Here is a 17617-nt window from a genome sequence, read left to right on the forward strand (position 1 = left end):
AAACCATATTATAATTATACTATTTCCGAGTCCATATTATCCAAGACTTGCAATTATTAAACTTTGGATTGCTAAAATCTGATGCAATTTGGTTTAAATAATCATTAAAATTAAACAAAACTAATAATAAAATCACGATCTTCTTAAAAACATTCACTTTGTTTGACGTTATATATATGTTTGCCAATGTTTCCAGTGTATATCAGCTGATGATGACGCAATATAAAGCGTCGAAACTAGTCCTGATAAAATAAATATACATGTTGTAATTTCATCTTAACAACATTTTTGGTATTGAATAAGGTGGATACGAATTTTAATAAATTGTAATCTTGGTTCAATACGGACGAATAATGAAATTTATATACTTAACTCAATCCATCATAGCATTGATGTAGCGACCACCTTTCCCTGGTGATACTGTTGAATAGCTTTGGTTGTGGTACAGACAATTTGCATTTTTTTAACACTGGACCACCTTGATGCAGTGCTTGTCTCCATATGTTCATAGTTTGCACCAGCAGTGACTACATTGTTGTGATTCCAGTGCACCAGCAACACATCACCACAACTTCGGTAGACATATGACCCTAGTTGTTCTTTTTTTTTATGTCTGCTTTGTATTGAAGGGGAAACTTCTCCATCCAGTGTTCTTGTAATGTCCCTGTTTCCTTTGATACCAGATAACTTAGCAACTTCTCAGACGTAAAGTAGTTGTCAAAGAATATTTTATGGCCCCTGATGTATTCAATTCCAGCTGCAATGATGACAGATAAGACTACGCTTCCACCAAGTCCAAATTCTTTCGATCATTTGTTTTCTTTTCCTGTGTACACTTGGAAGAAAGATATCATATAGCCAAGGTTTTTAAAATAAAATGTGTCAACTTTCCTCTGATGAACTGTTTGGCATAATGCTTTCCACAATATGGAATCATGCTTTGATCACTGGAGAGTTTTCATCAGTTCCCTCCTGTTTCTTAAAGGAAGCTTCCAGTGAGTTCAGTAAAGCCCCGAGCTTGAACAAAAGATCATTCCTATCATGAAGATCATTATTATTTAGATGAAAATGCTTCAAAATTAGTTTGAAGCAATTGCATCTTATATTTTCTGATAGAATAGTTGGTACGTTGTTCAGATCAAGACATCCTCTTATCAGGATATTTGGCATAGCCAGATAATAAGTCCTCTGACAACAATAAGAATTTCCTTTTTTGTCACATCAAGGTTACAGTTCTTTTGTGATGCACATATATTAGTCTGTTCACAAATGAATCACAGTAAGTCGTTGGTAAAAGGTAGTGAAAAGAAGTCTCGAGGAGTTTCAAAATTGTGCACATCATCCGATGGGAGGATAGGAACACAGTCAGTCCCCAAACAAGATGTAGATTGTGATCTTGAGGGGTTGCTTCTTGTGTGTTATAATTAGACTTACTGATGTTTTTGGTTTTCCAAAGAGGGATATCAGAAGCAGAGGTACTGGCCAAATGTAACATATGACTATTTTAATTTTCATATGACAGCTCCCTTTTGCACCTTTTCCTGGTTTTTCAGTTCCATCTATAGAGTTTTCAGCAAAGTTTTTTCTACTCTCATGATCATCATCCAATCTGTCACTATCAGCATCTGTTTCACATCCATCATCAGGAGGTTCGATGTAGATCAGCTGTCCCTCTCTGTTTGTTGGTTCTTCCTCCAAAATGTCCAATATATCACTCACCGTCAAACCAGAAAGGGAATACAAATGTCTGTGAAAGTTCACCCCTGTTACATAACATCCACATAAAAGCACCAACAACACGATCTGTCCTAAAGAGTACAGTTATTATTGGAAATATTTGTCAGTTAATAACTAAAAATCTCACCTATTGCTCAAAACTCTGTACTGTCTTGCCACCATACTTGCTACAAATGTGATTCAACAATGAATGTTAAGAATGAAGAATAATGTGTTCTTGGTTCCTGTTAGCTACAGCCTTTCTGAAGTGCAATTAAGTATCATGGGCTTAAAACCATGCAAAATGGTTATAATTTTTATCCTTTTTATGATGTCCAATTTTTTTTATTATACACTAACAGGTTAAAGCAATATCTTGTTAGTGTCTTTTCTCTAAAGCACTGTCAAGAAAAGGTAACAAGTCTAGAGTCATTTTGATACAAGCATACGAGGTTCATCCAGAAATTAAGTTTCTGTTGGTAGTGCAGCAACAGTGGCTCAGAATGGTGGATCATATTCTTTGTCTTGCTGCCTGTGAGGTGTGGTCTGTGATAAAGTTTCTTAATGCACAAAACATAGCATTGATTGAAATTGATCGTCAGCTGTGTCATGTCTATGGGCCGAAGGTGATAAAGAAACACATGGTGCGTCGCTGGTGTAGGCACTTTGCTGAAGGTCATTAAAATGTCTACGATGAAGAGGGACATGGGCGACTATCCCTTGTCAATAATGACCTTGTGGGGCTGGTGCGCCAGTGCATTACGGAGAACTGTTACTTCACGATCACGGAAATCAGCAGCCATTTTACACATATATTGTGATCCTTGTTCCATGAAATTGTCACTAAGCACCTGCTATTCAAGAAAGTGTGTGCCAGGTGGGTACCAAAACACCTGACACCTGAGCACAAAAAGCAGTGTTTAAGACCAGCACTAACATTTCTGCAGCGGTACCATGATGACGGCAACGAGTTCCTTGATAGGATCGTCACGGGTGATGAGGCGTGGATTGCTCACTTTACTCCAAAAACCAAGCAGCAATCAATGCATTGATATCTCAAGGGATCTGTCAGGATGAAAGTGAAACAGACTGTGACGGTGTGGAAAGTGATGTGCACGGTGTTCTGCTCATTCACTTCCTGCCCAGAAGTGAAACAGTGAATGCAGACCGGAAATTGCAACAGACCATTCAAAACAAGAGGCATGGAATACTCAGTGCATGTGTTGTGCTGATCCATGACAATGCTTGCCTACATACGGCTCAGTGCTCAGCAGCTGTTCTGCAAGAGTTTGGCTAGAACATGTTTGATCCTGCTCCCACTGATTTTCGTCTTTTCTTGCACCTCAAGAAATGCCTGTCCTCCAATCAGCATTTTCACATGGATGAAGAGCTTAAAACAAATGTCACAAGCTGGTTCCATTCCAAGGCGGCAGACTTTCACGACACCAGTATACAAATGTTGATCCCATGATATGACTGACAAGTGTCTCAGTTCCGGCGGTGATTATGTTGAAAAAAAGCTCCAACATTGCTGTGTTGGCTGCCAATAAAGTTTTTCATGTAACTACCGTATGTTGTTGTTTTTGTAAATAGGGAAACTTAAATTCTGGATGGCCTATGTAAATTTAATAATTTTATATTACATTATCATATCCTTTAGGAGACAAAGTTAATTAAAAATAAATTAATTCAATAGTTCCTACTCATGTACGGAATTGTCTGGAACATTCTGACAATTTTTGTAAGATGTATACTGTTTTTAATTGCAATTATACCATTTTAAAACAAAATATTTGAACCATTTGTATTTGATTGTGACTCTCAGAAAATTATGGTGGTAGTGATTGTTGTTTTAAGGAGCAAATCTCCAAGATCACTGAAGGCAGTGGCGTATACTGAGGGCTACCAAGGCTATCAGTGAAGCCCAAACCTCAAATGTGAATGATGGAAATCTAAAAGCACATTATAATGTAAGCATCTGACACATTGTTCCATTTACAAAACTTGAAAGCAATAAGAAGAAACGTTGCACGAATTTCTGAGAGCAAGGCATCGGAGACTGATATTGCAGCCCAGACTCTCGTCCCTCTCCCCTTGACTCACCTCATGCGGCTTTCTGCTGTATGCCTGATAGGCACAGGGACCAGCGGGGATAGGTGTACTAGGCTTCGGTCTGTCAGATCGCCATTCCTAACTATCAACCATGCGTTACTCATCGTATGTACTTCCTCACCTCATACTTCTGACGTTATATAGATAACAGAGTGTTGGTAGTTCACTCCCATTTACTTCTACATCCTTGTAGGAAGCCACTGCAATGTCTACTGTTATAGGACTAATATAGTTTTCTTTATATAGACAGATCTGCTAAAATGAAATGCAATTTTTCAATAATAATAATAATAATGGTGCATGCCATCTTTGTAGGCTTGGTGGTGACCTAATGAGGATAAAAATGAATGGCAAAGACATCCTAAACACCCAGCCCCCAAGCCATGGGAATTAACAGTATGAGGGGGTTGATTCTAAAAATTGAACCGGGCCCTCGGACCAAAGGCAAGCATTCTATCCATTTAGCCACAAAGCCGGACTTCAATTTGCTAAACCTTAGGCTACCATCTCCACTGATCTGGTATTGATTATTGACAGCAGCAGAGGCCAGGGCAGTAGCTTGTGAAGCACAGCAGGTTTCTCCGCTGGATATTGGCTGCAGCTCAAAACGCTTCAGGCTTGACGTTCACTAAACCAACCATCGAAAAAGGGTAACCTAAGTCTAGTGGTAGCCCGTGTCTTGATCCCAGCATACACCACTGACTGAAGGAGATGAAAGGAAGTGCTATAACTCCTTTGAGTGGGAGTGCTCAACATATTGCCTGCAAAGGCATTTTATGTGGCCCACTGGCCAAGTTTTGATAATGGGCTGAAGTCTCAGCATATGATTTTTGTAGTGTCAAAAACTTAGTAAAACAACTTGGGAGGGTATGGGGTACCAGGTCCCTATTAGACTATATCTTAACTGACTATGAAATTCAGAAAATATGTTAGGAATGTGTGGGTATTCAGGGGATAGATCAATCGCGATACAGTCCATTTGACCTCCTGAATCCAGAATATCTGCTATATCTTGCTGGAAACCTACAAGTGGAGCTTCAGTGGAATAACCTTTCTTAAACCCAAACTGCCTTCTATCAAACCAGTTATTAATTTTGCAAACATTTTTAGTATAATCAGAAAGAGTGCTTTCCCAAAGCTTACATGCAATGCATGTTCAACTGACTGGCCTGTAATTTTCAGCTTTTATCTACCACCCTTTCCTTTATACACAGGGGCTACTGTAGCAACTCTCCAATCATTTGGTATAGCTCCTTCATGCAAACAATAATCAAATAAGTACTTCAAATATGGTACTATATCCCAACCCATTATCTTTAGTATATTCCCTGAAACCTTATCAATTCCAGCTGCTTTTCTAGTTTTCAACTTTTGTATCTTACTGTAAATGTCATTGTTGCCATAGGTAAATTTTAATACTTCTTTAGTATTAGTAACCTCCTCTATCTGGACATTATTCTTGTAAGCAACAATCTTTACATGCTGCTGACTGAATATTTCTGCCTTTTGAAGATCCTCGCATACACACTCCCCTTGCTCATTAATTATTCCTGGAATATCCTTCTTGGAACCTGTTTCTGCTTTAAAGTACCTATACTGTACTTACTCTTCCATTTTACAGCCACTTCTGTTAGCCCTTTAGAAAAAAAACCAAGAACCCTTCTTTATGCCTTTATATAGCAAGATCTATGTGGTGTGAACATCACTCTTCGACTTACAGAATCACCAGATTTTTTAAGAATTAACATATCCGTAATATGATGGGGGGGGGGGGGTTATTTTCAATGGCATCACCATCACCCCTCTACACAAACTCTGGACGATCACCTCCTTCTTTCACAACTATACAGCCATTTCATCATACAGTTTCTAGATAGTTTCTTGGGGCATATCAACCATTCTTCCTGCTACTGCACACTTAGATTGTCTTTAGATCATTTTAAGGAACTTGGAAACTTATCAAACATTTCCCCAATTCCTCTTCCTATAACTGAATATTTGTCCCAATTTTTCTTCTTGAATTCCAGCTTTATCTTCATATTATGATCTTACCGACCTTTAATAGTTCCAGTCGAGTTTATTTGTTTTACTAATGTCATTCTACACTTTTTCTCTCATCCTGTGTGTGGGGGCAGTGAAATAACATCCATGGTAGCCCCTGCCTGTCATAAGAGGCAACTAAATAGGGGACCAGGGGCTCTGAACTTGCAAGTGTGAGTTGGCGACCACAGTTCACCTAACTGATTCTGGCATTGCTTCCACTTACTTATATCAGGCTCCTCGCTTTCATCTTTCCTATCTGATCATCCTTGGTCAACGCTTGTTCTTTTATGATCCCAACGGTATTAGGTTTCTGAGGCCTACGAAGTCTGTCATTTTCATGCCCTTTGTAACCCTTCCCTTTCTTCAATTTTCAAAGTATTGGACCTGTTCCTTTTGCCTCTCTAGTTAGTATAAATAGAGGACGGTTGCCCAGTTGTACTTGGCCTCTTGAAAAACCACCACCTCAGGCAATTTCTCTACTGACAGCTCGGATAATCCCGCTTGTCTCCTTACTTGCAAGTCTTCCCAGCTCAAAATTTGTAATGTTTTCATAACCCTATTGTCAGAAATAACCCAGAGGAAATTGTGCTACTATCGTTTGGATCTTTTCCAGTTCTCGTATCAAGTAATCCTGGTGTTGGTGCCATACACAGGAACCATACTCTAATTGAGAAGCTGATTCCAAAAGGTATCAAATCCAGATCAAATCTAAAACATTCAACATTGAGTGATGATGGAAAACATTTCAAAGAGGATGTTGAAAATCACATGACCCCACCACTGAAGCCGGTTTATGCGTACAGCTTCATCAATCGAGTTCAATCCTAACTTAACTTTATCTCCTCATTCCTAGTACCGTCCTGCCATTGTTCCCATTGGTTTGCATCAGCAATCATTCTCGCTACTTTCATGTCTGTTACTTCTAAGTTGTGAATAAGATATCCTGAATCCACCCAGCTTTCGCTCCCATAAAGTAAAGCTGGTTTGAAAACAGACCGATGTAAAGATAATTTGGTCTGGGAGCTGACTTCCTTCTTACAGAATACTGTTGAGCGCAACTGCGAGCTCACTGCATTAGCTTTACTGCACCTTGATTCAACCTCACATATAATGTTACCATCCTTGGAGAACACACATCCTAAATACTTGAAATTATCTACCTGTTCCAGCTTTGTATCACCAATCTGACATTCAGTTCTGTTGAATTTCTTACCTACTGACATCAGTTTAAGTCTTCGAAAGGCTAATTTTCATACCATACTCATTGCACCAATTTTCAGGTTGCAAGATATTGGACTGCAGGCTTTTGGCACAATCTGCCATTAAGACCAAGTCATCAGCATAGGCCAGACTGCTTACTATATTTCCACCTAACTGAATCCCTCCCTGCCACTGAATACCTTTCAGCAGATGATCCATGTAAACTATGAACAACAAAGGTGAAAGATTACAGCCTTATCTAAACCCTGCAAGTACCCTGAACCAATCAATTCTCGCTGCAGCTCAATTGTCAACATAAATGTCTTTGATTGAATTTAATAATCTACCCTTAATCCCATAGTCCCCCAGTATGGTGAAAATCTTTTCTCTTGGTACCCTGTCATATACTTTCTCTAGATCTACGAAACATAAACACAACTGTCTATTCCTCTCGTAGTATTTTTTAATTACCTGGCGCATACTGAAAATCTGATGTTGACAGCCTCTCTGTGGTCTGAAACCACACTAGTTTTCATCCAACTTTCTCTCAACTTCCAAGATGCCAGTAAATACTTTGCCTGGTACACTAATTAACGAAATACCTCAATAGTTGTTGCAATCCTTCCTATTCCCTTGCTTATAGATAGGTGCAATTACTGTTTTTGTCCAATCTCAAGGTACCTTACCAACACTCCGTGCTAATATTATTCTATGAAGCCATTTCATCCCTGCGTTCCCACTATACTTCACCATTTCAAGTCTAATTTCATCTATTCCTGCTGCTTTATGACAATGGAGTTTATTTACCATCCTTTCCACTTCCTCAACGCATAATTTCACCTACATCATTTTCCTCCTCCCCATGAGCACTGTTGTTCGTGACACCACCATGAAGATTTCCTTTTATGTTGAGAAGATGTTCAAAATATTCCCTCCACCTCTCCAGTGATTCCCTTTGATCTATTATGAGTTCACCTTAATTACTCAAAACACTGTTCATTTACTTTTTCCCTCCCTTCCTAAGATTCTTTATTACTGTCCAGAAAGGTTTCCCTGCTGCTTGACCTAGCCTTTCCAGGTTATTATCAAAATCTTCCCACGACTTCTCTTTGGATTCAGCAACTATTTATTTTGCTCTGTTTCTTTCATGTATATACAATTCCCTGTCTGCATCAGCCCTTGTTTGGAGCCATTTCTGATAAGCCTTGTTTCTACGTTTACAACCTGCTCTCACTTCATAATTCCACCAAGATGTTCGCCTTTTCCCATCTTTACACACGGTTGTTCCTAGGCACTCCCTTGCTGTTGCTACTACAGCATCCCTGTATGCCACCCATTCTCTTTCTATATCCTGAATCTGTTTACTGTCCACTGTTCGTAACTTCCTACTAATTATATCTATGTACTTCTGCCTAATTTCCTCATCCTGGAGATTTTCTACCCTTATTCGTTTACAGACAGATTTCACTTTCTCTATCCTAGGCCTAGAGATACTTAGTTCACTACAGATCAGATAGTGGTCTGTTTCATCGAAAAATCCCAAGAAAAACCCGTACATTCCTAACAGATTTCTTGAATTCGAAGTCGGTTATGATATAGTCTATTATTGATCTGGTACCCCTAGCCTCCCATGTGTAGCGGTGAATAGCCTTATGCTTGAAGAATAGTCGTAAATGCTAAACCCATACTAGCACAAAAGTCCAGCAGATGCTTCCCATTCCCATTAGCTTCCTTATCTTCCCCACATTTACCAATCACCCTTTCTTATACTTCACTTCTGTTTCCAACTCTCGCATTGAAATTGCCCATTAGCACTATCCTATCCTTGCTGTTGACCCTGACTACGATGTCACTCAATGCTTCATAAAACTTGTCAATTTCATCCTCATCTGCACCCTCACATGGTGAATACACTGAGACAATTCTCGTCCTAATTCCTCCAACTGCCAAATCTACCCAGATGATTCAGTCATTTACGTGCCTAACAGAAACTATGTTGCGTGCAGTAGTATTCTTGATGAACAGCCCTACCCCGTACTCTGCCCTTCCCTTTTTAACACCCGTCAAGTACACTTTGTAATCTCCTAGCTCTTCCTCGTTATCTCCCCTTACCCGAAGATCACTTACTCCTAGCACATCAAGATGCATCCTCTTTGCTGACTCAGCCATTTCTACTTTCTTTCTTTCTTTCGTAAGACTCATTAATATTGATAGCTTCCCATCGAATTCCATTTCGTTCGCCAGGTTGTTTCAAAGGAGTCCCTCGCCTGTCAATTGGAAGTGGGACTCTGTTACTCCCATAGGTCTGAGGCTTGCTTAAAATGTTCTGAGCTCAGTAAATTCATGAAGCAGGATGCTACCCTACTTACACATAGTCCAAGTGAGGATTTCTCCTCTAACGGGTTAGGGACTTATACACACCCTTCCATTTTTCCTTAAAATTCAGGTGAATGCCAATTTTGTTTACCATCATGTTATTCTTAGCTGACCTTTTTTGCTAAATTCAATTTCCTGGTAAGTTCCTTCAATCTCTCCTTACTTTCATCACCATTCCTAACTTCTATTTCTTTCTACCTCCTTCTTAATCTCTTGATTTCTCTGTTATAATAAAGTGGCCTTTCACATTCCTTACCACCTTTGAAGGTACATACCCATGTTAACACTCCTTCAAATACTTATACATACCCTTCCATTTTTCCTTGAAATTCATATGAATCCCAATTATGTTCGCCATCATGTTATTCTTAGTTGACCTTTTTTGCTAAATTCAATTCATCATATAATATGTTAGCTTAACTACACCCAGATTCTGTTCCTTGCACTTTACTTCCATCTATGTAGAATACACATTTTCACATACCTGAAATGGTTCATCCCATCCCATAGGCTGTTTATATTTTTATTTACCATTTTACACTGTTCATATTTATTTCTTAAAATCTACCCATGACTCTCTTATCAACCATATGGTGTTGTCTAATAGTCCTAATTTTACAACCTTCCTTTCTATTGCATTTACTTTTAACTACAACAAAAACACCTTCATGATCACTTATACCATCTGCCCCTATAGCAGTGGTGAAGCATGCTAGTATCCACTGTTACCACTGGTAACAGTTTGAAAATATAAAAATCGAACATTCTTTAATATTAGTATTTAATGATTTTGTTTCTTCGCCTGGACGTGTTGCAAGAACTCTACTGCAGCAGTCTGCCACCGTCAAAGCTGAGCAAGAGGCTGTTACCACTCCATGCAGTGGTTACGCATTGAATCTCTTCTAACAGCGAGGTGAGTATTACTGCGCCTGTGCCAAGCAAGGCCCCTTTCCTCTCGACACTGGGATGTATCCTACTACATTCTCTGCTCGTGTTACCGCAGTGGAAAGTGGAAACAAAAGCTTATAATGTTGGTCCTGAGCTGTTCCGTTGGTTCGTTCTGCCACGTTCAACAGTGCATTGTTATATTATTGTGTCATTGTTTTCTATTATAATACGATGTGACTTCTCTTGTTAAAATGTGAATTTATATTTAATTTATGTTAGGTAAGGATAGCCTTTAGCACTGCACAACGTATTAAACATTAAAATGAGTGCTGTCGCTTCCACCTCAAAAATAAGTGAGTTGGCGGGCCCAGAATGTTCATGTATAATAGAAAGCTTAATGAACACGCCATTTTCATTAAGAACTTTTGAAGAAAAGAAAAACATAATTGAAAAAGGTAGACCCACACCTTCTCTTAAAAATTTATTCAAGAAATTGAAAAGAACAGTACGGTATTATCATGACTCGTGGTACATAAACCTGGACTGGTTATGTGGTTGTGCAAAAATGAATAAACTGTACTGTTGGCCATGTATCCTATTTTCCTCAGAAAATAATGCTTGGAATAAAAACGGTGTGGATAATTTAGATAGTTTCAGAGTTTTAAAGAGACGCCATGATGTGTCTCAAACACACATCAACGCTGTTACCTATATGATTCAGTTTGGAAGGTCCAGAATAGAGTTCTTTTTGAGTACAGCTTACAGAAAGAAAATTGACAAGCATAATAAGCTAGTAAAAATAACAGATATATTGTCAGCACGTTAATAGATACTGTGTGTTTTCTTTCAAAGCAAGGATTACCTTCCAGGGGTCATCGAGAAACTGAAGAATCCGATAACAGAATTACAGGGAGTTATTAGCATTAATTGCTAAGAAAGATGATGTATTTTTGCACCACTTAGAAACATCTACAATTTCCTCAGGACTTTCATCTGATGTACAAAATGATGATATTGAAGCCATAGCTACTTTTATGACCAGCAAAATTAAGGATGAGATTAAGAAAGCAAACTTTATTTCCATTATTTTGGATGAAAATACAGACATTTCTAACAGAGCACAACTCTCGACTGTATTTAGATATGTTAGTCCCGAAGGCGAAATTCAAGAGAGATTTTTGAGATTCAGTGATGTAACTGGTGACCGTTCTGCTGCTTCTCTCTCTAAACATCTCTTTGCAGTGTTACAAGAATTTCAGTGTGGTGAAAAGTTAGTAGCAGAAACATTTGATGGTGCAGTAGTGATGGCAGGGCAGCACAGTGGGTTGCAGAAGTTAGTCAGGGATAAATACAACCAACTATATTTGTTCACTGCTACGGTCGTAGGCTCAACTTGGTATTACAGCAATCTGTTAACCACATCAAGGAATGCAAAGTATTTTTTCAGACCTTGTCCGGGTTAGCAGGGTTTTTTTACATCATCCCCTACAAGGGCCGCTGCTCTTAACAAAGTAACACAGAGAAGATTACCAACAGTAGCGCCTACCTGATGGATATATGTTGGTAGGCTTGTTGAAGTTGTGTCCTCTCTCTATACAGATCTCCTTTAACTCTTCAGAGAAATGAAAGATAACGCAGACAAATGGGATGGTGGAACGAGAATTCAAGCTAAGGGTTACTATTTTACCTTGCAAGACTTTGATTTCTATTTCCCATTAAATTTATTTGCTGAAGTGCTTGCTCAATCTAATGTTCCGTATCAGATCCTACAGAAGAAAATATGTGATATTGCCTTCTGCTCCAAAGAGATCCAACAATTTAAAGCGTTTTTGCAGACAACTAGAAATAATTTTGAAACTATGTGTTCAAAGTTGCAAGACAATGAAGGGAGGCAAGATTACCCACAAAAGTGCCAGAGAATTGATTTTATAGGAACTAAGAAAACAATCTCCAATTGTATTTGGAAATAATTGACATCATATCTGTGCAACTATCAGATAGAATTTCTGATATTAACAAGCTGGAGTTCCTTCAGTTAATTGATATTGATCAGTTTAACAATTTCGCGAAGGATTTCCCAAACACTGCCTACCAGTCGTTAGTGAAGACCTATGGACAAAATTTTCACCGCATGAAACTTAAAAGTGAACTGTCTGTCCTCTACATGAATCTGTACCTTGTGAAAAATAATGCATATGACCTCTACAAATATTTGCACACCAGGGGTCTTAAAAAGGCATATCCAGAAGCAGTGAAATTGTTTGACCTCATTCTCACCATCCCAGCAACTAGCGCTTCTGCTGAAAGAAGCTTCTCGGTCTTAAAAATATACACACCTTCCAAAGAAATTCACAAGCACATGACAGGCTCTCTGCACTTTCTTTGATTGCGATTAATTTCTGAGTGACATAATGAAGAGGCCTAATTTCTACGATGCTGTGATAGATATTTTTGATGCCACAACATGCCGTCATATCGAGCTGAAGTACAAACAGAAAATACGAGGTAAGCCTTGAAGCTCTGTTAGAAATTAATTTTAAACTTTAGATGTTCAATATATTATGTGCCATTTCATCATTTTCAAATGATGTTATCTTATACAAAAGTAATATCAAATATCAAGTCTTTCACTTTTATGAAATGACATCTGTACTGCTCAAAAATGCTGCAGTGCGAGCGGCAATATACTCTCAGAAGGAGAGTGGCGACACTTTTCAAAATGTCACGCATCGCTACTGCCCTATAGTTTCTGTGTAGTACTCATTTGGTTTTATCAGCACCACATCTAGAATATTTTTCCCTCTTGTTGGTTTTGTCACTTTATGATTCAGCTGTCTTTAATTTATTTACGATTTGTTGGTCATTGTTTCTATCATTTACATTACCTTCCCAGTAAATATTTAGTAAAATGAGACCATATGTTAAAATAACTTTCCTTTCTGTGTCATTCCCCACATAGCTTATCAAAAAATTCTGCATCAGCATAAGCATCCATGTCTGTACACCCCACAAACATCAAGTTGCCTATTATCTTTCGATACAACCTTTTCAGATTCACAATTAAGTATTTTATTTAATTTTAAGGACACTTCCTCTAAAGCATTACTTTGTCAATTTTATATATTTTTCATCTAAACAGTGTTATGTGGCTGAAGATGTTGATAATATACGAAACATGTACCACTTTTGACCATTAAAAATTGCCTTAAGCAATCATTGTATCGACTAGGTGGAAAATAAATAAATACTTAATTGTGAATCTATTGAAGTGCGATACGGACCATGAAGCTGATTTTATGTAATGACCTTTTCATGTACAATTTCATGTTTCTCATCCTTAACTTTTCCATAGGCTACACATTCCTCTTTCTCCAGTATGAATACAACCCTCCTACCATTCCCACTCTGTCCCAATGATAAACACTCCAGTTCCATGAGAAAATTTCTGCATCCATAATATCACTCTGCTGCTATGATTCAATTCCTATTACAATATCTGGAAAATATATATTAAATTACAGAATTCTACTCCTTTCTTTAAAATACTCGTATGATTTAACAGTAACAACTTAATGTCATCCTTATTGAGCTTCCACCTCCCTATACTCTCATCATATAATATGTTATCTTCACTATACCCAGATTCTGTTCCTTGCACTTTACTTCCATCTATGTAGAATCCACATTTTCACATACCTGAAATGGTTCATCTGCTCCACTTTCAAATCTTCTATCTGGTATACTGTCTTCTGGCTTCTCTTTGCTACCTACATCTCCTTCGTCTTTGAAATTATGATCTACACTACATTTCTGTTCTCGTGCTTGAGTGCTACACTGCATGATTCCATCCTTTGTCAGTTACCTTTGTATTTTTTTTGTAAAAGCTTAATGAATAAAATGAGCGATAATGGTGCGAGGTATCAGTCTTACTTGTTCTGTTCTTGACTGCCCCTCTGCAAATTTTCAACATATGTTACCAGTAAGTGTCTAAAAAATTGCCTCCTCTTTACCATAAGTCATCAAAACCATAATTTCTCCTTTACGCTCTTCAGATCTACAAAATATAATGTCCTGCTCAAATTTCACATTCAGTTACTGTGATGTCTTCTTTTCACAAGACAATGTACAGACATACGTTACTGTAATTCTTTTCTTTCTTTCAACTTTTTTTTTTTTTTTTTTTGCATCTGTTAGGTTCTTCAGTCTGCTGAAACTAACTTTTCAGTAATAAATTTATAAACTATCTGAAAAAGAAAATATATGGTAATAGTATTACACTTGAAAAAGAAACATACATAACAAGTATAATACTATTACCATATGTTTTCTTTTCCAGGTAGTTCATTAATTGATTACTCAAAATTAGTTTCAGCAGACTGAAGAACCCTAACAGTCATAAATTAACTGAGTCAAATTTGAAAAGAGATGGCTTCAGATATTACAAAAAAAGTTTCAACATTACATTATTTCTAACTATGGCTCTTTCATAGAAAATCCAAGATTCTCATTAGTTATATATTGCTAAGTGGCACTAGCCTAGCATGATTCTAAACAGTAACGATCCTACCATTTTCATATAGTCTTTATTGATAGCTAATGAATGTGTAATACTTAAGCCAAAACAAATGTAATAATAATAATAATAATAATAATAATAATAATAATAATAATAATAATAATAATAATAATAATAATACACTCAATGAAATCATGTAGAGTATGCTCAAAGGTTAATGGTTCAACTATTTATAGATTTGATAAGTGACATTATACTGTTCAGTCTGATACTCAGATTACTTACCACATATTGATTGTATGTGTTTTAACTGACTTGATATGTTTCTTGAAGTACACAAATTTTAAAAAATTAGTTTTGATCTACTTTAACATAAGCAATCACCATCAACATCATCGTCATCATAAGTATTACCTACTGGTAATACATCAAAATTCTTTTGTTTTAGGATTAATCGTAATTGATTTTCTTTTGTACTGGGATACTGAAATTTGTAAATAGATGCTTGTAGTTTCTGATAATATGAGGATGAGTAACTGTTAGATTTTAAATATTCAAGCTAAACTTCTCTCTGCCCCAAAATATAATTTGAATTTAACTTATAACAAGGATTCTGAAAGTGGTTTTAATGGAAAGCAATATGGTCAGGAAAACAGAGGAATTATAGCATACACAATATAATTTCAATGAATATGTAATTTTCTTTTCAGACTATGATACCAATACTGTATCTTGGTAAATAAATAAAGTAAGGAGAGTAATATTATCTGAACATCCAACATTAAAAGGCTGTCACTACGCAGCAACGAATGACCCCAACTCCACTATTATTTTAATGGTTAATGAATTACTGTACCTTCCAATGGTTTAAAGTTCTCCACAAGGCCATTTATGTATAGTTAAAATAATAGTGAAGACTATCATTCTTTGTTAATTTTTAGCATCAAATGAAATAAAATATTTTCACAAAAAAATCACTAAATGACAATTATAGGTATCTGTAAAATAGTCAGTTATCACATATGACAACAGAGAGTTACTGATATGGGTGAATTAATTATAGGCTCAGAAGGAAGCAGGATGGATATGGTATATCTTGCTCCAGTATAGACAATCCAAGATACTCATAACACAACAAGAAATCTAAGTTAATCTAATCTAAAAATGATGTGTATTTTCCCTTCCAACATGCCAAATTAGGAAGAAGAAAATGATACAGTGCCTAGGAGCATCTTGAATTATAGTATACTGTTACAAAACAGCAAAAACACATGTATTAAGTCCCACTTGTTTTATTAGTAACACTCAACCATACAATAGAAATAATGTTGAAGTATCATATCTATGTGTTGTTAATATGTATTAATATTTAAATAATGGATTCAGTCACGCACTATTTACAGAAACAAAAATATATTAGTCACACAAAATTAAATATTGATTAATGCTTTGCCATTCATTGCCTGGATAAGAAAATGCAGTAATGTTATAGCTTACTACCACAAAATAGCGAAAAAATTTGGTAAATTAATACCTGCCACTGGAAGATTAGAGTCTGGCAACATTTGTGCACTGTGTAACACTTAATAAGTAAGAGAAATTATTTTTATTCACAGTCATATTATTTTGACTTGAACAGTGTAATCTAAACACACTTATAGCAGTAATTATTCACTGACAACACGTAAACACACGGCAGGCGTTTCCAATACACTCCTCTTCCCTAAAATTCCACGACTGTAAACTACTGATGCAGTTTTGCGCACGCCTAAGCGGATATCTTCTTCGGACGTATACCAGCGCACGTTTCGTCCTCTTTCCCCCATACAAGGCACAGACAGTGCTAAAATTAAGCTTTTTCCTGGTAGTAAGTTTAAACCTCCCCTTATTTCTTAATTTGGCGCCCTCCTACGAAATCCGAGATTGGTCCATATTAGGTATAGGTTGCTACTGGCAACCAGTCTAGCGCGATTCTGTAGCGGTAAGGGCTATACACTCTCAGTTCTACTTTTCTAAAATTAAACTGTTAACGTAACAGGCTCATGTCAAAAAAGGCCCAATGCGCATACACATACAGGCACAATAAAACGAACGTTTCGTTTCTCGAGTTCGCTACGAAAATACACATTCGTAAAGGGCGAACCTCATCATTCAACGACCTCTACGTAATGATATCGATATCACATGTATTGTTTAACCCTATAGGTAAAAATATATTACCATACTATTTAATTAGAACAAAGTTACATTAAATGCAGTATTAAGTGATATTCGTGAAAATAACAAAACGGTATTATATTCTCTGCATTCCCCCATCTATTTATAATACATGGTTAAAAATAATGTGATGCACGGCACCTTCGCATTGTTGTGTTTGGTATAGTGACGTATATGGTACCTCTCAGCATTTTTTCGCACAGTCCTTGCGATATCGTCCATAAATTCCTTAATTCAAGTAATGACCTTATACAACTATTAAAACTTCGCTGTGTTACTATAGAGTATGAGTAGTGTTATTATATTTACTATACCGCAAATCTTAATGAGGATGTAGGTACTTACCATTTGAACAATATCCATATTCCTGATTATATCGTAGCTCAAACCACAGAACGTATTCAGCTACCAAGGGTTGAATGATATCGGCATGACTATTAAAAACAAAATAAATATCATATTATATTATATTCTGCATTGGGAACATTTCTTGTCCTAGCATAAACAAGTGAAGGCCGAAACAAACAGCAGACACGGCGTGTGGCTGTG

General features: G+C 37.0%; 1 protein-coding gene across 1 annotated transcript in view; it reads right to left on the reverse strand.

Moving 5' to 3' along the window:
• The window catches only part of LOC136857663 (uncharacterized), a 45247-nt gene extending 28554 nt beyond the window's left edge, over positions 1-16693 (reverse strand). Inside the window, exon 1 of the mRNA XM_067136497.2 lies at positions 16386-16693. Within this exon, the coding sequence (XP_066992598.2) occupies positions 16386-16416 (31 nt within the window). The 5' untranslated portion in view covers positions 16417-16693. The remainder of the gene's footprint in view (positions 1-16385) is intronic.
• Between the last annotated feature and the right edge of the window lie 924 nt (positions 16694-17617).

The sequence above is a fragment of the Anabrus simplex genome, chromosome 1 (assembly GCF_040414725.1).
Source record: "Anabrus simplex isolate iqAnaSimp1 chromosome 1, ASM4041472v1, whole genome shotgun sequence".
NCBI lineage: Eukaryota > Metazoa > Arthropoda > Insecta > Orthoptera > Tettigoniidae > Anabrus > Anabrus simplex.